General features: G+C 45.9%; 1 protein-coding gene across 1 annotated transcript in view; it reads left to right on the top strand.

Annotated features, from left to right (window-relative positions):
• The window catches only part of LOC115476702 (breast carcinoma-amplified sequence 1-like), a 114,694-nt gene that overhangs the window by 84,209 nt on the left and 8,650 nt on the right, over window positions 1-21,835 (top strand). The window contains exons 6-8 of the mRNA XM_030213233.1: window positions 1,055-1,114; window positions 14,912-14,946; window positions 19,200-19,395. Of these exons, the coding sequence (XP_030069093.1) occupies window positions 1,055-1,114; window positions 14,912-14,946; window positions 19,200-19,395 (291 nt within the window). The remainder of the gene's footprint in view (window positions 1-1,054; window positions 1,115-14,911; window positions 14,947-19,199; window positions 19,396-21,835) is intronic.

The raw sequence follows: 21,835 nt of genomic DNA on the forward strand, positions 1-21,835 counted from the left end.
CCTCCTACCCCCATTGGCCCCCCCCCCCTCTCTCTCACATCTTCTCTCCCTTTTCTCTTGCAACTTTCTCCCTTATCTTGTTTTTTTAATTTGTTTTTCAAATATCTCTGTTGGGCAAATGAACAGAATACAAACATTAACAACCCACAATTCACATGACAAAAAAACCCCTAAACAATTTGCGATGTAATCTCAACACTAATACATTAGAACATGCTGCTAAGGGTACCAAACAAAACCCAAAGGTAGAGGTAAAAGAACCCTACGCATAATTCAAACAGCAAACCAGGAAGTAGGGGTGGACCAAAAAATCTTCACAGCCAGGGATAAATAAAAGCAACTTTGAATGAGCACCACGCTAGTGTATGACCCAACAAGGGGCCGTGTTTCGACGGAACAACCGACTGCCTCAGGGGGTCTGTATAAAGAAAGTATAAACACAACCAAAAGGTTGGTATAAGAACAGGTGAAACATATGGGTACAGCCCCCATCTGTTCTTCTCTCCCCACTTTCTCCTTCCTCACCCACTTTCCCACTTTCTTTCTCTCTCCCTCCTCCCAGAACATACTCACAGACTTAGAATATAGACCCATTAATCCTGAAGCTGATCAGCCATTTTTCCATGTGTGTGGGTTTTGTTTTGCTATGTAGACATCAGTAAGACATGATGGGTAATGAGAGGTCAGCTGGGATCTCTTGACTTTGCCCCAAGAAGTAAATTGTAGATGGGTTTGAAAGTCCAGGCGTCAATGTTTCTAAGCAGATGTTCCCAGCAGATTCTGTTAATACTTGTACATATATAAATATGCATGAGACATGGGCAGGTGAAATATTCTGATACGTTATGGGTTCATGATGCTGCTATCGATGTTTCTATGAACGTACTCTGAAATGTTGAACTCGTTATTACATTTCCAATGATAGTGCTGGACTGCGAAATACCCTTGGGGCCCTGGAGGGCAAAGTCAAAGTTTTGCCATTTTGTAGCCGCCACAGTGAAAGTGCTTTTTAAGAATTCAGCCTACAAAGATCTTGTTTCTTGCACTATTTAAGGTGACACCCAAATCGCTACCCAAACCTGAGGATGAGCCAAAAAGTGACTCAGAGGATAAGGTAAGGCCTTTGGATTTCAATCTCTTACTTTCGTCGCATGCGCTGCGCTCACCTTAAATCCCCAGGGCCTATACAGTTAACTAGTGCTTGAGTTGAAGGTTCATTATGAAAGGGTAAAGGATTTGGGGGGGGGGGAAGACTAGACCCAGTTTAACATATCAACCAGTTTAATGTCAAATGCATTTTCTGAGGTCCAGAAGCATGTGACGGACTGGAAATGTTTGGCCTCGTTCCAATTCTGCTTTCAGCTCTCTTGTGCTGTTGACTTGGCACACCTTCATTAATGTATGCTGCCACCCTGTAAAGTGCCACAGTAAAGCCAACAGTGACTTGCAGGTGAAAAACAGGTACCTTTCTGCCAGCAATTCATGCTTCCTAGGGCTCCGCTTCCGGGAGGACTTGCATATCCTTCTCTAGTCACACTGTTTGTTTTCCCACCCAAGCATATAAACAAGCCTTGCATAATAGGTATATGAGTTTCTTCTCTTAAGAATCTGAAAGCTGTGTTGCTTGTATAAACGATGTAAATTACATAGATGATAGTATCATTCATTGAACATAATTCAATTTAGTTATCCCTATCATTTCAAATCCGGTTGTGTTCACGTACTTAGAAGGACGCGGAGAAAAATAGAAGACGTGGATTCCGCCCAGTTCCCAGTGGCAGATGTCCACTGCTGACACTTTCTGATTTCAGAGGATATGACTGAAGGGAAAAGGACACGCGCAGAGGCGTGTTTTCAAAGCACTTGAACTTGCAAAGCTTTGAAAATGTACCTTCTCTTCCTAAAAAGTCTTTTAAAATCAGCCCTACCACTGTTCAAGCTGAGCAGAGAGTTGCCAAGTAAATCTACTATTTCAGGACAGACTGTGACAGCCACAGTAGTACTCAGTGGCATTTAGCAGCTAATTTTAGCATCCATTTTTAGCCCATGTTATAACGACAACATGGGTACCCTATATGCCTTTATAAAATAGATTCTTGCAATGAGCTCAGTAGTGCAATAATTCTCTCACACATTTATACCTGCATGTACTTTCTTTGTGTACACAAGTATTTTTTATTAAATATGTTCCGCTGTTCTCTCTAAGCTGGGCGGGACTCCTTCAACTGCATCGCTGCCAGCTTCAATGTTGTGCATTCAGTCATTAGGGACAGGCATGTTCTCTGGAGTCCCGCAGAGCTTGCCTGTCCCTGACTATTGGAAATGTAATAGTGAAACAGCACCTCCCACTGGCAAGACTGTAGGTGGACGAATCGCGCTCAGCTCAGAGGGAACAGTGTGCACAGATCACAACTCTGGTCCTGCCCCACTTAAACTATGCCTCTAAGAACACCTATGTGCAAATCACATGAAAGTATGTATAATTTTATTGTTGTGCAAAGGTAAAGTTAGTCCCCTGTACACAAGGTGTAAATGACCTACAGGGCTGCCACTTTGATAGGGTTTCTTGGCAGACTTTTAGCCTTCCCCAGTCATCTTTTCCCCTCCCCCAGCTAAGGCCAAGTACCCATTTTTCTTCACCCTTTTTTCTTCATTCAGAGAATGTGGTAAAGGCAGTTAGCTTAGCTGGGTTTAAAAAGGGTCTGGACGGCTTCATAAAGGAAAAGTCCATAGACCATTATTACATTGAATTGGGAAAATCCACTTCTTATTTCTGGGATAAGCATCATAAAATGTATTGAGCTTTTCTGGAATCTTGCCAGGTATTTGTGCCCTGGATTGGCCACTGTTGGAAACAGGATACTGGGCTTGATGAACCTTTGGTCTGTCCCAGTGTGGCAATACTTATGTACTTATGATTGAAAGTGGATGGATGGCTGAGTTGGTCACTAGCTGGCTACTTAACAAACATCCCATCACAGGATTCAAATTCAGGTTGTGGGCTCAGTAGGCAACAGATCTACCAATTGCACTATGAAGCCTCATATGTGAGGATTCCCTCTGTAAAATGTCACTAAAAAAGAAGTACCGCTGGGCTACTACAGCAGCCCAGCGGTACTTCCTACCCCCAGCGCGCCGTCATATCTGGCGCTACAAAAATATATTTATTTTTGTAGCACCGGTGTGTACCCGGCGGTAATCGGGCAAAGCCAGACCTCAGCAAGAGGGGGGTCCAGAGCCCAAGTTGGGGGGGGGCACATTTTAGCCCATTTCCCCCTGCTGCCGCTCCTCCCCTGCCACCGCTGCCCCTCCCACACCACTTTCGACCCGCCGTCACCGCAAGGTACTTTTACTGGCGGGGGTCCCCAACCCCCGCCAGCCTTAGTCTTCTTCAGCACCAGTTTCCGGTGCATTCGCTGATTGTGCTGTGAATATCCTGACATCCAGCACGTCCTGCACATTGCATTCGCTGGACGTCAGGACTCACAGCACAGATCAGCAATCATGCCGGAGACCGGCGCTGAAGAAGACTAAGGCTGGCGGAGGTTGGGGACCCCCGCCAGCAAAAGTACCTTGCGGTGGCAGCAGGTCAAAAGTGGCGGGGGAAGGTTGGCGGGGGGGGGTTGAAAGTAGAGGGGGCCAAGACTAAATCTGTGGGGGCCCATGCCCCTGTGGCCCCACCTAGCTATGTCCCTGTAGTAAGGGCTCCTCCTGAAATAGCCATGCGGCTTCATTTGAGAAAGACATATCTTTTACCCGCTGCAGTAAAAGGGGGCCTCGATGCGTGTCAAAAAACATACACCAACTCTAGTGCAGGCCCCTTTTTGCCACAGCTTATAAAAGGGGCCCTAAGTACTTATGCTTGAGAATATAAACATTTAATGAAGAAACAATGTTGTCAAAAATTTAAGCCAGACTGATGACGATCCAGCAGCCACTGTATAAAAGATTGAAATGCTTTAGGTCTGCCATATTCTGATGGTCAAAAAAAAGTATTTCTTACATGAAGTTGCGATTAATGTATAGTGACATGCAGATATAAATGATTAGTTATGCTGGGATTATGTGACAAACTTGATGTGATATCCCCGCATTGAATTATAGTATCCATATAATTTGATTTTGCAATTAGGCATCAACATTTATACCAGCCATTGAGCTAGTGTAAGTGCTCACACCTAAATTTAATACTGAATCCCACTAATCCTTATATAATATCGGCGAAAACCAAGGTCGTCCATCTCTAAGGTCGACCATCTCAACATTTAGCTCGACCATCTCTTAGGTCAACCTAAATGTTGAGATTTGGGCGTCCCCAACCGTATTATCGAAACGAAAGATGGATGCCCATCTTGTTTCGATAATACGGGATGCCCCGCCCCTTTGCATGGACGTCCTCAGAGACGGGCGCCTTTAGAGATGGGCGTCCCCATTCGAAAATGCCCCTCCACGTAATATACTAGAAAATAAGTTAAAAGAAGTAAAGAAAATCAGAAAATGAGGAAAGAAAACTTTTGGGAGGTTAATGATGTAGAAAGCTAATTAGGGTCCCCTTTTACCAAGATGCGGCAAAAGGGGGCCTGCTCTGGCATCGGTGCGTGATTTTGACGCACGCCGAGGCCCCCTTTTACCACAGTGGGTAAAATGTAGGTCTTTCTTTTTTTAAGGAATGGCCATGTGGCAAGTGAAAGCACTTGGCGCGTGGACATTTTTTTGGGGGGGAGCCCTTACCGCCACTCATTGAGGTGGTGGTAAGTGCTCCCATGCTAACCCGGCAGTAACCGGGTAGCACATGCACTGCCAATTACCGCCGCTCGGCTGAAATTGTACAGCCTATACTGAATCTTCCCTTATTTCCTCATAATAAAAATACATTATTTGATTAAAATTGGCTTCACCCCAGTTTTCTTTTATTCAAGGATTAGTGGGATTGTTTCTTTTCAGAATTGTATGTATTTATCTCTACCTTGGAGTTCCACACATGTCTTTAGTGATTTATTTTCACACCTAAATTTAAGCACTTAAATGCAGACTTACACTAGGGGGCCCTTTTACTAATCTGTGGCAAAAAGTGGCCTGCGGCAGTGTGAGCACGTCTTATGGGTGTGCACCAGGCCAGTTTTTGCCACGTCCTGGAAAAAGGGCCTTCTTTATAGGGCCGGAAAATGGACGTGCGGCAAAATAAAAACCAGCGTGCATCCATTTTCAGCCTGAGACCTTACTGCCACCTGTTGACTTAGCAGTAAGGTCTGATGCGCTACCCGGGCAGAAGGCATGCAGCGAACGCACACTGCTATTTACCGCCAGGTAAATGCCACACAATAGAAAACATTTTCTACCGTGTGGTTTTGATGTGCGCCAAATTCATAACTATCGCCCGGGGTACGCGGTAGCCGGGCGGTCATGCTGATTTGGCACATGCTGGATATGCATAGGGCCTTATGCACCTTTGTAAAAGGACCCCTAGTATTCTAAAACAGCAGTTGCTTACACAACTGCCATGACAGAATTTACGCTTAGCTCACGTCATCCTGGCTCCAAAACGTAAATGATCTGTAGAGAAATTCCCCACTAGTAATGCATGAAAAGCTACATTGCAAATCTACAATGATACATGCTGAAGAAAAACATACTTTTAAAAGGTTATAGATAGATTTGCCAAGTATTACGTGCTAACGTTTGAACTGCGGACCAGTTCTCCCAAAATCTATGTGATCTTAAGGGATGACCATGACAGAATGCCAGATACGGTCCTGTAGGCATGGGTGCCATTTTCAACAGAGATCGTGGGAGAAACCCTTTTCAGCATCAAGCCCGTGACATTCACTTCTGACAGTGAAATGTCAGGACACAATTAAATATTCTGCAATAATGCCTTGATCTCCTTCAGTTACAAGGACAAATCCAGTAACCGATGTGTGTCTTAATGTGCACTTACAAGAAAAGGGGAAACGGAACGTGTAAGAGAGCGACGCTGCCTAAGATTGGAATATTGGCCTCCAAACGAGAGAAGGCAAAAGGTGGGCAACCCGTTTTACAACAGAAGACAGAAACGCCGGCCAAGACGAGTCCGGAGAGTCCTAAGGCAGGCAAAAGTGCATTTAGGAGACTGTTTGGGTTGAAGGTTTGTATCTTGTCTCAGAGTGAGATGGAACCCTGACTAACAACAGATGGTTGCAGCTTCATCAAAATTACCAAAGCATCAAAATAGAAACTAAAAAGTTGGAGAACGTTGAGATGATGAAGTATTTCCAACTTTAATGGCTACACCCAATCCTGATGTATACACAGAAGAAGCAAATCCTCGCAGAATACGGGGATATGAGACACAATAGCGAACATGACTCAAGGGTGGACAGATGATACTTCAAAAGGTCAAAATGTTTATTATAACCCAAATGAGACTCAACACAGCTGTGTTTTGGCTGACAAAGAGGGGCATAATCGAACGGCGCCGGCCAAATAGATGGCCAGCCATCTTCGGGGCTGGCTCCACAAGGGGGCAGAGCCAACGATGGCCGGCCATCTTCGGGGCCGGCTCCACAAGGGGGCAGAGCCAACCGTATTTTCGAAATACGGTTGGGGCCGGCTAAATCGATCACCGGGTTTAGAGGAGATGGCCGGCTTCGTTTTTCAGCCATAATGGAAAACCGGGCCCCGGCCATCTCAAACCCTGCGAAATGCAAAGGCATTTGGGCGTGGGAGGAGCCAGCATTTGAAGTGCACTCGCCCCCATCACATGCCAGGACACCAACCTGGGCACCCTAGGGGGCACTTCTAGAATTAAAAATAAAAATAAAATAGCTCCCAGGTGCATAGCTCCCTTACCTTGGGTACTGAGCCCCCCCAAAACCCACTCCCCACAACTCTACACCTTTACCATAGCCCTAAGGGGTGAAGGGGGGCACCTACATGTGGGTACAGTGGGTTTTGGAGGGCTCCCATTTACCACCACAAGTGGAACAGGTAGGGGGGATGGGCCTGGGTCCACCTGCCTGAAGTGAACTGCACCCACTAAATACTGGTCCAGGGAGCTGCATACTGCTGTCAGGGAGCTGGGTATGACATTTCAGGCTGGCATACAGGCTGGCAAAAAACTTTTTTTTTTTGGGTGGGAGGGGGTTGGTGACTACTGGGGGAGTAAGGGGAGGTCATCCCCATTTCCCTCTGGTGGTCATCTGGTCAATTAGGGCACTTTATTGTGACTTGGACCTAAAAATAAATGGTCTAAGTGCAGCCGGCGAAATGCCCGTCTGAGCTGGCCATCTTTTTTCCATTATGGGGTGAAGTGGCTATCTCGTAACCATGCCCCCGTCCCGCCCCCACCCCCACCCCGTCCCACCTTCTGTACCATCCCTTGAAGGTTGGCCGGCTCTGCAACGAAAAGCAGTTGGGGCCAGCTAAAATCGGCTTTCGATTATACCGATTTTTCCGGGATCAGGAGATCGCCGGCCATCTCACGATTTGTGTCGGAAGATGGCCGGTGATCTCTTTCAAAAATAAGCTCAAAAGCCTACATCAGGAGTCTATCATAAAAACATGAATAATCAAAATAAGCACATGTATAAAATCTAAATAAGTACAGTTGTAAAAAATGAAAATTTAGACACAGTAGTACAAACCAACATCAAAAAATGATTTACAGTAAAAATGTATATATTGACAGCAAATAGAACATATATATTCTCCATATCAAACTAGCTTTAGTTTTAAAATTGAAAATTAAATATAAAAGAATGTATAAATATATATACAGAGTGAGAGAGAGAGAGAGAGAGACATAAGTACTTAAGTAATGCCACACTGGGAAAAGACCAAGGGTCCATCGAGCCCAGCATCCTGTCCATGACAGCGGCCAATCCAGGCCAAGGGCACCTGGCAAGCTTCCCAAACGTACAAACATTCTATACATGTTATTCCTGGAATTGTGGATTTTTACCAAGTCCATTTAGTAGCGGTTTATGGACTTGTCCTTTAGGAAACCGTCTAACCCCTTTTTAAACTCTGCCAAGCTAACCGCCTTCACCACATTCTTCGGCAACGAATTCCAGAGTTTAATTATGCGCTGGGTGAAGAAACATTTTCTCCGATTTGTTTTAAATTTATTACACTGAAGTTTCATCGCATGCCCCCTAGTCCTAGTATTTTTGGAAAGCGTGAACAGACGCTTCACATCCACCTGTTCCACACAGTATCAAATCAATGATCTTCATGATATATATAAAAAATAAAATAGCTCTGTAAATCATTTTTGATGTTGGTTTGTACTACTGTGTCTAAGTTTTCATTTTTTACAAATTTACTTATTTAGATAAACATTTTGACCATATGAAGCATCGTCTGTCCATCCTTGAGTCATCTTCGCTGTTGTGTCTCATATACACCCAATCCTGAGCATGTGAATTGCATCGAAGTCTGTGAATGACACCATCTGTGAAATCAGGGCTTTGCAAACAACTCCCTTAACAACAATAACAAGTTCGCCTTCTACTAAACATTTTACGCAACTAACACAATCCCAGAATTGACTAAAAAAAATCATTTCAGAAGGTTTGTGCGACCTTTGCACAGTTGAATGCCCCACGCGTGTAAATAACAATTGTAGGAAAACTGGCACTTCTTCATGTAGATCAAAAGGACACACAGTTTGGACCAGGGTGCATACTTTAAGAAATCTAGACGTTGGCATTTGTACCTTCTCTTAGGCAGTGTGCCAGCTCATGACTCATGTAGATCTGGGGTAATTAAAAAGGCAATTGGTCTAAAATTTAGAGGTTCCATTTAGAGAATGACACGGGGACAAAGTTTTTCCCCATCCCCGCCTCGTCCCCATGGGTTCTGTCTCCGTCCCCACCCCGTTCCCGCAGGTTCTGTCCCCGTCCCCTCTCCACCTCATAGGCTCTGTCCTCATCTGCAGAAGCCTCGAACAATTACGATTTTATATTTAAATCTTTTTATTAAGGTATAAAAAGGAACAATATGCTGTGCAACTATTGTGTATAAATTACAAACAGAAAACAATAATAACAGCAAGCAGCTATAATAACGCCCCTCACCACCACCCTCTACCCTTCCAACCCCAACAATAGCTGATTTCTACTACCCCAAGGAATCCTAACCCACCCTGTTAAAATGTCCAGGGTTACAAAATACAACCCATTCTGTATACCCTAGAGGGGAGAAATATGCCCTACGAAGCAGTGTTATGATTTTTTAAATCTGTGGATGAATAAGAAGTCATACTACTACTACTACTTATCATTTCTATAGCGCTACTAGACGTACGCAGCGCTGTACACTTGAACATGAAAAGACAGTCCCTGCTCGACAGAGCTTACAATCTAATTAGGACAGACAAACAGGACAAATAAGAGATAAGGGAATATTAAAAGTGAGGAAGATGAATTAAGGGTTCTGAACAAGTGAATAAGGGTTAGGAGTTGAAAACAGTCATCAACAATCTCAGGATTCAGTCTAGCTCTCCTGTCTTCTACAGTCCTTCCTGCAATAGAAGATGTCTTCTTAGAAGATGTGCTGGTACAAGGATGTACAGGATCCCCTAAATGTTGCTAGTTGTGGCCAGCATGTTTGTTTGTTTTTCCAAATAACCAAAATATCGTTGTCTGCATCACTGAAACATAAATAACAGTCCAGTTCATTAACAAAGTAGAAAATGACAGGGACAAAGTTTGTCCCCGTCCCTGTGGGCTCTGTCCCCATCCCCGCCCTGTCTCTGTGGGCTCTGCCCCTGTTCATGCCCCATCCCCGTGGGCTCTGTCCCCATCCCCGTGGTTACTGCAGGTCCCCGTCCCTGTGTCATTCTCTAGTTCCATTACTAAAGGGTGCTAAGCCCTTAACATGTGAGTAGCACGTAAGAACAGGTTACCACATAAACATGTTTTGCAGTATTTTGCCTGTTTTTGCTTGCTAAACCATGCACTATTTATTTTTAAAATATATATTTTTGGGGGAGGAGGGGTGCAGCACGTGCAGGGAAAATGCATGTTAGCGTTAACCAGCTAGCCTGTTATGATTAGCGCCCGCTAACTGGTTAATGCAGAATTAACATGGAGCTCCTGCATTAAATTTTCACAGCTCTCATGTGCTAATGGCAATATTAGTGCATGGCCTGCAAATCTCCCCCCAAAAGAAAAAGCCCTGCAAAATTGATGCATTCAATCTGGGCTTAGCGGGATGGGAAAGTCCCAGGTTAGAATGCGCTAAGCCCAGATTTTACTGCACTTGAGGATAAGGTCCCCTTAGTTGTCTAATTTGGCTCCAAAACTGGCTCCCCTCAGATTTCCAGTTTTCTAACATCTGGCATTTATGCTTGTAAGCCTGTAAGACTGGAAAACTGCCGCTTTCATGTGTAGTTACTGGCAGGGGCCTAGCCAGACTCTGGTGGGAGGGGGGTCCAGTGCCCGAGGTGAGGGGGCACATTTTAGCCCCTCCCCGGCGCCGCCGACCCCCCCCCCCCCCGCCATTGCCGACCCCCCCATTGCCGACCCACCACCACTTTTGACAACCTCCCGCCCTCTCGACCCCCCCCCACGAACCCTCCCCCACCGTCGCCTACCTTCGGTTTTGCTGGCGGGGGATCCCAATCCCCGCCAGCCGACATCCTCTTCGTCCTGCAGTGAAAAAAGTCTTCATTCTTCTGTTGCATACTGACGTCCTGCACGTTGTACGTGCAGGACATCAGACTCAGAGACGTCAGCATGCAACAGAAGAACGAGACTTTTTTCACTGCAGGACGAAGAGGATGTCGGCTGGCGGGGATTGGGGTCCCCCGCCAGCAAAACCGAAGGTAGGCGACAGTGGGGGAGGGGTCGCAGGGGGGGGTCGAGAGGGTGGGAGGTTGTCAAAAGTGGTGGTGGGATGGCAATGGGGGGGGGTCGGCAATGGCGGGGGGGTCGGCGGCGCGGGGGGGGAGGCTAAAATGTGCCCCCTCACCTCGGGCGCTGTAGATTTGGCCCTGGACCCCCCTGCCAATGACCCTCTCAACCCCCCCTCCTGCCCGCCGCCAACACACCGTCACCTACCTTTGCTGGTGGGGGACCCCAATCCCCGCCAGCCGAGGTCCTCTTCTTCTCGCAAAAGGCAGGACGTTAGAAAACAGAAGGAAGCCTTTTGTGAGAAGAAGAGGACCTTGGCTGGCGGGGGTTGGGGTCGCCTGCCAGCAAAGGCAGGCGACGGTGGGTTGGTGGCGGGCGGGAGGGGGGGTTGAGAGGGTCATTGGCAGGGGGATCCAGGGCCAAAATCTACAGGGGCCCAGGCCCCCCCTGATGCCACATAGCTACGCCACTGGTCTTGCCCCTGGGGCTGGAAGCATCCATTTTGCCTTAGTTATCAGAGGTCCTCCTCTATAATGAGAAATAGCAATCTTTTGCATTGCTTTTCTAGCGCTGGCACAAAATGGATGCTCCAGAGCAGCTAATCTATTATTCAGTCAACTGGACCAGGGCTGCCGAGAGATCAAGCCGGGCCTGGGGTAGGGCCGCCACCTTTGGGCCCGCCTCCTGGATTGCCGCTGGCCCCCCCCCCCCCCCGGATTGCCGCCGCTGGGCCCCGCCCTTCGGATCACTCCCGTCACGCCCCCCCCCCCCCCCCCGGATCGCTGCTCCCCCCAGGATCGCTGCCACCCAGCGTAACTGGAAATTCCTTGGCTGGCAGGATCCCAAGGCCCCGCCAGCAGAAGAGTCTTCTCCTCCACTTCAGCGCTGCTCTTCTTCCCAGTTCTGCCATGTGGCCTGCCCCTGCGGCTGCTTTTTATCTCAGGTTGCACATGCTCGGTTTCAAAACCGAGCATGCACGACTGAGGGGAAAAGCAGCTGCTTGGAAGGCAATGCGGCAGTCGACTGTGAAAAAGATCTCTTCTGTCTGCTGTATCTGCTGCTCCTCTGGGTCCTCCCCAGCCTCCAAGGGAGGCCTGGTGCCAGAGTTTTCTCTCTCCTGCTCCTGTCGGGACGCAATCACCCGGGTCCTGTCAGGAGCAGCAGAGAGAGAGAGACCCCAGCGCTGGGCCCCTCTTGGAGGCCCGGGGAATTTTGTTCCCTCCCCCCTCAGCGGCCCTGAACTGGACTGTACCATCTTGGAATTTCGGACACCAAATTTTCCTTTAACTACTACTACTTAACATTTCTAAAGCGCTACTAGGGTTACGCAGCGCTGTACAATTTAACATGGAAGGACAGTCCCCTGCTCAAGGAGCTTACAATCTAAAAGACAGGTATACAATCTAAAGACAATCTAAACAATCTAAAGACAAGTGTAGAGTCCGTCTGATAGGGCATACTATATTTCACGAAAGGTTAGGTGCCGAAAGCAGCCTTGAAGAGGTGAGTTGTAAGCAGAGATTTGAAGATGGGTAGGGAGGGGGCTTGGCGTAGGGGTTGAGGAAGATTGTTCCAAGCATAGGGTGAGGCAAGGCAGAATGAGCGGAGCCTGGAGTTGGCAGTGGTGGAGAAGGGAACTGAAAGGAGGGATTTGTCCTGTGAGCGGAGGTTACGGGTGGGAACATAGGGGGAGATGAGGGTAGAGAGGTAGTGAGGAGCCGCAGACCGGGTGCATTTGTAGGTAAGGAGGAGAATCTTGACTTGTATGCGGTAACTAATATCTTTATTGCTCAGCTGATGAGAAAACCAGAAACAGAATCCAACATTGAACAGTGAGATGCCCTCTAAAAGACCATTATTTTCCACTCCTTAAACCTGTTGATTGTTTCACTCCTTTTTCTCTTTTAGATTTTAAAGATTAATACTAAATGCCTTTCTTTGATTTCCTTGTTGGACTCTGATAAATATTTCTTCTACTCTTCATTGCTTGAACCTGATTGAGTAATTCATTTTCGTCTGATTAGATCTTTGTAAGCCGTGTAACCTATGGACTAGAAAGCCGCCAAGGAGTAATATGTTTGTATACCATTTTTAATGGGTACTCTCAAAAGTCACACGCTCCTAGGAATGAACTTACCTATTTCCGAAGCTGACTTAAAAGTTCTTACGACACGAGTTGACGTGTCATTCAAAATTGTTCCACTAGTTAAAGTTCCCAAAACCAAAACAGTAGGATCTGCACAGATGTAAGGGTTTAATATTTATCAGGTTCATTGTTACCTAATTTCCCATTTTTAACATTTGATAACAAGAAGTGACTAATACTTCCCATGCTAAGGTTCTTCCCCGCATGAATGTTAACTATAAATAGCTTTTGAGTTTTACTCCTTGAACCTGGGGCAAAATGCAGATAATAATATTTGCTACAAACAAGTGTATTTTTGCACCCAACCTACATGATTTGCTCATTCGTTTTTTTTCCATAAAAATTGAATTCATAGGCAAACAATTGTATAATTTTTTTTAATGTGTTTTCAGTATAAGAAGGTGACTAAAAAAAGCACCTTTAGAAAAAAATAGAATGTGAATATCTTATTTTAGGGGCCCTTTTTCCAAAGTATGCTAAGTAGTTATCACATGAATCAGTGTACAGTAACCATTAACACATAGCTGCAGTGACTGTTACCACGTTAACATGACAGCGCATTCTAGTTTACATGTGGAGTGGGGTGGGAAATGGGTGAATTATAGGCAAGAAATGAGCTTGGACTGCACTTTGCAGTTATGTGCGCTGTCACCCATACAGAGAGTGCGGATGCCCTTATCATCTCCTGAAGGGGAGGTGGTAAGTTCCTTTGAACTACCTGCAACTCCACTTCCTGCACAGTAAAGATGTTTACTCTGCGGTAACTATATGGGAAGATGGTAGCAATGCCCCCTACAGTTAGGGTTACCATATGTCCGGATTTTTTTTTTTTTTAGTTACATTTTTACCCCGCGCTTTCCCACTCATGGCAGGCTCAATGCGGTGGGCAATGGAGGGTTAAGTGACTTGCCCAGAGTCACAAGGAGCTGCCTGTACTGGGAATCGAACTCAGTTCCTCAGTTTCCCAGGACCAAAGTCCACCACCCTAACCACTAGGCCACTCCTGTTTTTGAGGTCATGTCCGGGCAACCGGGCGGGTTTTGCCAATCTGCCCATTTGTCCGGAAATCCAGACAAACGGGCAGATTGCTAGCCTCCACTCCCCCTTACTTACTACTGCCCTGGTGGTCTAGTGACCTCTTCCACCTTCGGGCCAGGAAAGAGCCCCCTCTTTCCTGCCCAAAGCACTGCCCTGCATGCATCCTTCCTGTTGCTGATCTCGGCGCCAATTCAAAATGGCCGCCGAGAATTGAAGTGACCTTGCGAGACTTCAACTCTCGGTGGCCATTTTGAATAGGCACCGAGATCAGCAACAAGAAGGATGCATGCAGGGCAGCGCTCCAGGCAGGAAAGAGGGGGCTCTTTCCTGCCCCAAAGAGGTCACTAGACCACCAGGGCAGTAGTAAGGTAAAGGGGGGGGGGGTGACGGGGTGTGTGACAGGGGGGAGGGGAAAATGTGACAGGGGGCAGAGTGAGGGCGTGAAAGGGGGTGGGGTGGAGCCTGACATGGGGCAGGGTGGCGCGTGACTTGGGGCGGGGCATGTGCCCTCCTTTTTGGGGGACAAAATATGGTAACCCTACCTACAGTAGTTACCACGTGGTAAGTGCAAAACTTTCATGTACTTCAGTAAAAGGGCCCCATATTCGTGGTTCCTAGGCTAAGATTATCTGTTGAAACACAAGATATCAAATCCAATCAATTCAAATTAAATCTAGGATTGATGTTCACAGAGGAACCGTCAGAGGCATATGAAAAATCTAAGCCTATCCCATGCTAAACATGAATCTTTTTAATGAGCAAATTAGCATGAGCTGCCCCATTCTCTGCATAAAACTATTTCTGTCCAATGCAAGACTGTGAAATGAATTGTATATTTTCTCTAAATATTTATGTCATAACATTATCTACCATCTGCTTTATTTCTCTACAGTCTGCAAAAGAGAATCAGCAGACAACTGAAACCAAGTAAGTATGAAAAGAGGAAACCAACACTGCGGCAGTAAACAGCCACCATGTACTGTTTCCTGTTAGACCAACCCCCTTAAGACTTCCTGCAGAGTCAGTACATCCTTCACAGTCATATTACATGGTTCGCTTGGGATCTCAAGGCTACTGGGATTAACATCTGCATAGCGTATAACCAGATGTATGCAGCACTATACTGAGACACACAATGGACAGGCTCTATTCTTGAATCATATAATCTTATCAAGAAAGACAAACATACAGTACACACAACAACAAAAATAGGGAACTTTTTTTTTTTTTATTTTGTTACATTTATAACCCACTTATCACCTTTGAGTTATGAATCATGAGACGGAACAGTTGGAAGAAAGGATCCGTGCAAGATAATGACCATGTTGATGAGTGGGGTACAGTAGAGGCTTTCATGACTACTACTAGTCATTTCTATAGTGCTACTAGATGTACGCAGCGCTGTACACATTATATGCAGATACTTTCTCTGTCCCTAGAGGGCTCACAATCTACGTTTTCATAACTGGGGCAATGGAAGGGTTAAGTGACTTGCCCAAAGTCACAAGGAGCTGCAGTGGGATTTGAAACCCAGGCTATCAAGCTCAAAGCCCGCTGCATTAACCATTAGGTTAGAGCAGGGAACCAAGAGCATAGGGGTCATAAAGTCTTCTGTATGGAAATTAAAGTGTTCTAGGATAGCGTGAAAGGAATGGAACATGGAGAAGGAGAACCAAGAGTCAAAGATATTAAAGGTGTAGATGAATATTCCACAGTCATAGGGACAGTTTTGCTCCTGGACTCTACTGTCCTAATAAGTAAACAAGAAGATGCAAATGCCCCTTACCTGCCTAATTACCTAACTTTATCCTGCTAGTCAAGAAATGTAGCAGTAACTGGATCCACCAACAATAATGTGGTACTGTTGGTTGTGATGTTAATGAAAAGATGAGGGGAGAAAAAGGGGCAGGGAAAGCAAGCTTTCTGTTCCTAGAATGGAAGACTGATCTCCCTCAGCAAACTGCTGATTAAATGCAGTAGGGGCTATTTACTAAGCAGTATTAATGCAAAGTCTTTAGTAATTTCAGTATTAAAATGTGTTTTGTGATCGTTCTGATACTCATATGTTTTCACTGTTCTCTCTAAGCTGAGTGGGAGTCCTCCACCTACAGTCCTGCCAGTGGGTGGTGCTGTTTCACTATCACATTTTCAATAGTGAGGGACAAGCAAGTTCTGCAGGACTTCAGGAAACCTGCCTGTCTCTAGAGATTGAAAACACAATATTGAAGCATCACCCCCTAGTGGCAATAATGCAGTTGGAGGATTCTCGCTCAGCTTGGAGGGAACAGCGCTTGTAGTAGATCGGTGTCACAAGGCCCAGTGAAGGTCATAAGCCATTTCAAGTCTCCTCAGACTTCAAAGAATGGCCCTCTGGATCAATCCTCCTTGACCTCCTTCTATATCCTGATCAAGAGGCTGTGGGGGGCATGGTCCACCTCCCACCCCTTGGGTTTCCTTACCTATCCCTTTAGGAATAAAAAGGATTGATTCTTCTTGCTATCCCACTGGTGCTAAGATCTGAAGTGGCACCTAGTGACCTCCTACACTCTTTTGTTCCACATGCTTTCTGCTCCCAACTTACATTTTCCAGACTCCAAATGGGTTCAGATCTAGGGGAAACTCTGAGGTCCCTCCATCAGGATCTCAGTGAATTAGGGAATGAGCCCAGGGGGCTTTCTTAGGTGTAATGGGGAGAGACAAGTACAAAGTACCTTCTTTGTTATCTGGTAGGGAGGTGAAGGTTTGCCCCAGGGAGGGAGGTTGGTGCACCGAGAAGTAAGAGTAAGGTGGATTAGTACAGGGTCCTTCTTTGAAGTCTAAGGTGTGGTTGAATTTTAATCTGAGAGGGCCTTAATTTTCAATCAGGCAGGTGGGAGGGAGCAGAATATTGGAGCCTGCTCAACAAGACTCGTGTTATCCTCCTGCAATATGTTTTGACTTTAGAAGGTCGGTTAAGATAATTCACTTTGCTTAATGCAATTTGTATAACCCATTTTCCCTCTAATTCTAAAAAACTTGTACGTGCAAATTTGCGCTTAGCACACAAAGATACATACACAAGTTATAGCATGTTGTCACTTGTGTGCATAACCTAATTAGCTGCTAATTGGTATGAACAGTCAATTATTGGCTACAGTTGGTGTGAATTGGCACTAATTAGCAGCTATGCGCTTAACTGCCCTTAGTTGGGAATCTGCAAATTGCATGTGCAATCTATAGTGTGCAAGGGGTGTGTGACCTGGGATGGATATGAGTGGGTAAGGGGTATTCCTAGCACTTACATGCACATTTTATACAATTGTAGCAGTTACATGCCTAACTGCCTACAATTAATTGTCAGCCCCGTGCGACTTCAATCTACGTATCTATAGTCCTATATAATAGTTCTCACCTCCAACGTTCGAATATGCCTGGGACCGTGCCTCCCTCGGAGGTGGTCTGCTAGGCAAGCACGCACTGACGTCAGTGACAGCTGATTCCGAGGCAAGGGGAGGAGTAGGGAAACACGCGGAGCGTGTTTCCCTACTCCTCGCCCTGCCTCGGAATCAGCTGTCACCCCCGCGTTACGGCCCCCTGGACCCCCCCTTCCGCGACCCTGTCGACCCCCCCTTCCCGCCGAAAACCGACCCCCGCCGCCGTTGTCGACTACCTGTGCTGACGGGGGACCCAAACCCTCGACAGCCGAAGTCCTGTTCTGCCCTTCGCGGCGTTGGTTCCTCAATGATCTTCTCTTCAAGTTTCTGTGCGTGCGACAGAAAGTCAGACAGAACGTCTGACGTCAGACGCATGCACAGAAACTTGAAGAGAAGATCCGCGAAGGGCAGAACAGCACTTCGGGTGTCGGGGGTTTGGGTCCCCCGTCAGCACAGGTAGTCGACAACGGCAGCGGGGGCCAGTTTTCGGCGGGAAGGGGGGGTCGACAGGGTCGCGGAAGGGGGGTCCACGGGGCCGTAACGCAGGGGCGGGGGTTGAAAACGGAGGGAGGGCAGACTGTGGAACACTGAGGGACGGTGGGGGATTGCCTGCCTAGCACCCGTTTCATTGGTCACAGAAACGGGCCTTTTTCCTAGTAATATATATATCAACACGGTATATGATTTAATCAAGAATCAAGTCTGTTATATATATTCATTAATTGCTGATTGGAACCTTGTGCTTTTGGAGTTGTGATTCCTATCTTTTATAAAGGGGAAGTCTCATATATATAAGGTCACAGGGTAATTTACTCCACACTCATTGGCGAGGCCCCTTCTGTGACACATTTTAATCATCGACTTTACCCCCTACCGCCCTGCACCTACACATCTAGATTTTCTTTTTTTCTTTTTTAACTTTTTTTAATGAATATCTATAACAGACTTGATTCTTGATTAAATCATCTACCTTGTTGATATATATATAACTGCCTACAATTAGGCATAAGAATTTACAGCAGCCATTGGACTAGCATAAGAGCTTGCATCTAAAGTTCAGCACTTACGTCTACATGCAATTGTCGATATAGAATTCACAGCACACATCATCCTGGTGTCTAACTTTACGTGATCTGCATATCATTCCCCCTAGGCAGATCATACAAAAATGGTAGTTCTTAATGAAGTGAAAATGCTCCCGTGTCAATAAACTTCTGTGCCCGATATGGTCATGTTTCGTCAACAAATACTGGCTTCGTCAGGGGCAGTATGAACTAAAAACATAAATACAAACATAAACATACAAATCATTAAAAGCTGGTTTCTCAAACACATGAATAAAAAACATGAGATGTAAAAATACTGATACTCATCTAAAACTACTAATAAGCTGATGAATATCAGTATTTTTACATCTCGTTTTTTATTTATGTGTTTGAGAAACCAGCTTGTGATGATTTGTATATTTATGTTTTTATGTTATTAGTTCATACTGCCCCTGATGAAGCCAGTATTTGTTGGCGAAACATGGCCATGTCAGGCACGGATGTTTATTGACCTGGGAGCATTTTCACATCATTAAAAACTACCTTTGTATATGATCTGCCTCCTGGTTTTATATCTTCCAAGTTGGAGTTGGCGGATTCCTTGCCTTGTTGTTTTCTGATATCATTCCCCCTAGCCAATTTATTTTTAAAGTTTGCCTTCCTCCCCCGGTGCATCGTGTCTTTATGAACTGGTTTTCATGATTCATGTGTACATCTAGAGAGTTGAAGAACCAGCTGTTGTAGCCATTCCTGTGAAAGCAGAAAAAACAGCACCTGTCCAAATTGTAAAGCAAGAGACAAAAACCCCAGAAAGAGCCGCCAAGGAGCAGGTCCCAGCACCATCAGAAGTCCAAACCGATGGACCTCAAAAGCCCAGCAAGGAATCAGCTCCACGGGCCAAGCTCTTCTGGAAAAAGGTCTGAATTTACTCTTTGCATGTTCCTGCCTAAGGACCTAATTCTTGTGCTGTTTTGTCTGTCATGTGGGGCTTTATCAACACAGTCTACCTCCCAGCCAATCCAAACTCTTCATATAGATATATATCATTTTATAATGAAATACCTTCAACGTAAATTTTTTTTTGAAACTGCTATAAATAGCAGATAAACGCTTTCAATCGTCTTAGGTCTTAGCTGAACTAAACATGTATACTCTGGAGGAAAGGAGAAACAGGGGTGATATGATACAGACGTTCAAATATTTGAAAGGTATTAATCCGCAAACGAACCTTTTCCGGAGATGGGAAGGTGGTAGAACGAGAGGACATGAAATGAGATTGAAGGGGGGCAGACTCAAGAAAAATGTCAGGAAGTATTTTTTCACGGAGAGAGTAGTGGATGCTTGGAATGCCCTCCCACGGGAGGTGGTGGAAATGAAAACGGTAACTGAATTCAAACATGCGTGGGATAAGCATAAAGGAATCCTGTGCCGAAGGAATGGATCCTCAGGAGCTTAGTCAAGATCGGGAGGCGGGGCTGGTGGTTGGGAGGCGGGGATAGGGCTGGGCAGACTTGTACGGTCTGTGCCAGAGCCGGTGGTTGGGAGGTGAGGATAGTGCTGGGCAGACTTATACGGTCTGTGCCAGAGCCGGTGGTTGGGAGGTGGGGCTGGTGGTTGGGAGGCGGGGATAGTGCTGGGCAGACTTATACGGTCTGTGCCAGAGCCGGTGGTTGGGAGGTGAGGATAGTGCTGGGAAGACTTATACGGTCTGTGCCAGAGCCGGTGGTTGGGAGGTGGGGCTGGTGGTTGGGAGGCGGGGATAGTGCTGGGCAGACTTATACGGTCTGTGCCAGAGCCGGTGGTTGGGAGGTGGGGCTGGTGGTGGGAGGCGGGGATAGTGCTGGGCAGACTTATACGGTCTGTGCCAGAGCCGGTGGTTGGGAGGTGAGGATAGTGCTGGGAAGACTTATACGGTCTGTGCCAGAGCCGGTGGTTGGGAGGTGGGGCTGGTGGTTGGGAGGCGGGGATAGTGCTGGGCAGACTTATACGGTCTGTGCCAGAGCCGGTGGTTGGGAGGTGGGGCTGGTGGTGGGAGGCGGGGATAGTGCTGGGCAGACTTACACGGTCTGTGCCAGAGCCGGTGGTTGGGAGGCGGGGATAGGTACAAATCATAGTAGGGTATACACAAAAAGCAGCAAATATGAGTTATCTTGTTGAGCAGACTGGATGGACCGTGCAGGTCTTTTTCTGCCGTCATCTACTATGTTACTATGTTAGGTCCCAGCATAGAAGTTTTTTTCTTTTTATACTATTTATTCTTTTTCCTTTTTTCTTTCTTTACTTGAATACCACACATTTTTAATTGTCCATGTATATATATGCATATTTTTATCAAACAATAGAACAACATGGCCAGTATTTCGAAACCTTCAGGGTACTAGTTCGCAGAAACAACAAAAGTATGTGTCAGTAATCAAAGCACTATAAATTATTAACACCAACTGACAATCTTCTTAGAAGTTTTGAATGGACTAAGGAAAAAGATCCAAGTGTGTGTAGGACCTTTCTACCTGTGGCTATTTCCAAAGTGAAAGTACATGGGCACTTTCATTGATAGAACTTCTTATTTCTAGGATAAGCGGCATAAAATGTATTGTACTGTTCTGGGATCTTGCAAGGTACTTGTAACCTGGATTGGCCACTGTTGGAATTCTGAGCTTGATGGTCCTTTGGACTGTCCCAGTATGGTAACACTTATGCTCTTATGCACAGACCGCAAGTAAAAAGTACCCCAGAACTTTGCAGCAAAACATTTTGACAATTGTCCTAATATTAGTAGAAATTAAGCAATGAAATAAGTATTTATGGCCTTTTTCTATAAAGGTTATGATCCAAAATTTGCGTTCCTAAAATTTATGATCCTAAATTACGAGCATACTCTATGCTCCAAAATAGATTATGCTCCTAATTCAGGAACATAAATTTTAGGATCATAACCTTTATAGAATAAGGCCTTTGTTGCTTCCTAGATGCAACAGTCCCTTAAACATTAGATCAAAAAAGCATAAAAATGTCACACCACTTCATAGGTTTTCCATTCTAGTTACAACCAGGCACTCTCTAGAGTGGACCTTCTTGCTTTGTAAACAGTTTTTCCAAGCCTTCTTTACTGGGCTGCTGACTTCCTTTCCCAGATCATTCTGAGGTCCCTCTTCTAACCTTATTACTCGGTGTTGAAAGCACTCTCTTCTTCTCTTCAGAATCCTCACTCCCAGGCTTCTGGGTGCCTTCCTGGTCTCCTTAGGTTGAGCAATGGGGATCAACTCATTCTCCATTCTCTGGAATCTTCCTTGTCAGTGCATACCCTGGGAGTGATTTCAAGAACTCTTGCCTCTCTTTTCCTCATTGATGCATTTC

Source organism: Microcaecilia unicolor, chromosome 8 (genome assembly GCF_901765095.1).
Source record: "Microcaecilia unicolor chromosome 8, aMicUni1.1, whole genome shotgun sequence".
In the NCBI taxonomy this organism is placed as follows: Eukaryota; Metazoa; Chordata; class Amphibia; order Gymnophiona; family Siphonopidae; genus Microcaecilia; species Microcaecilia unicolor.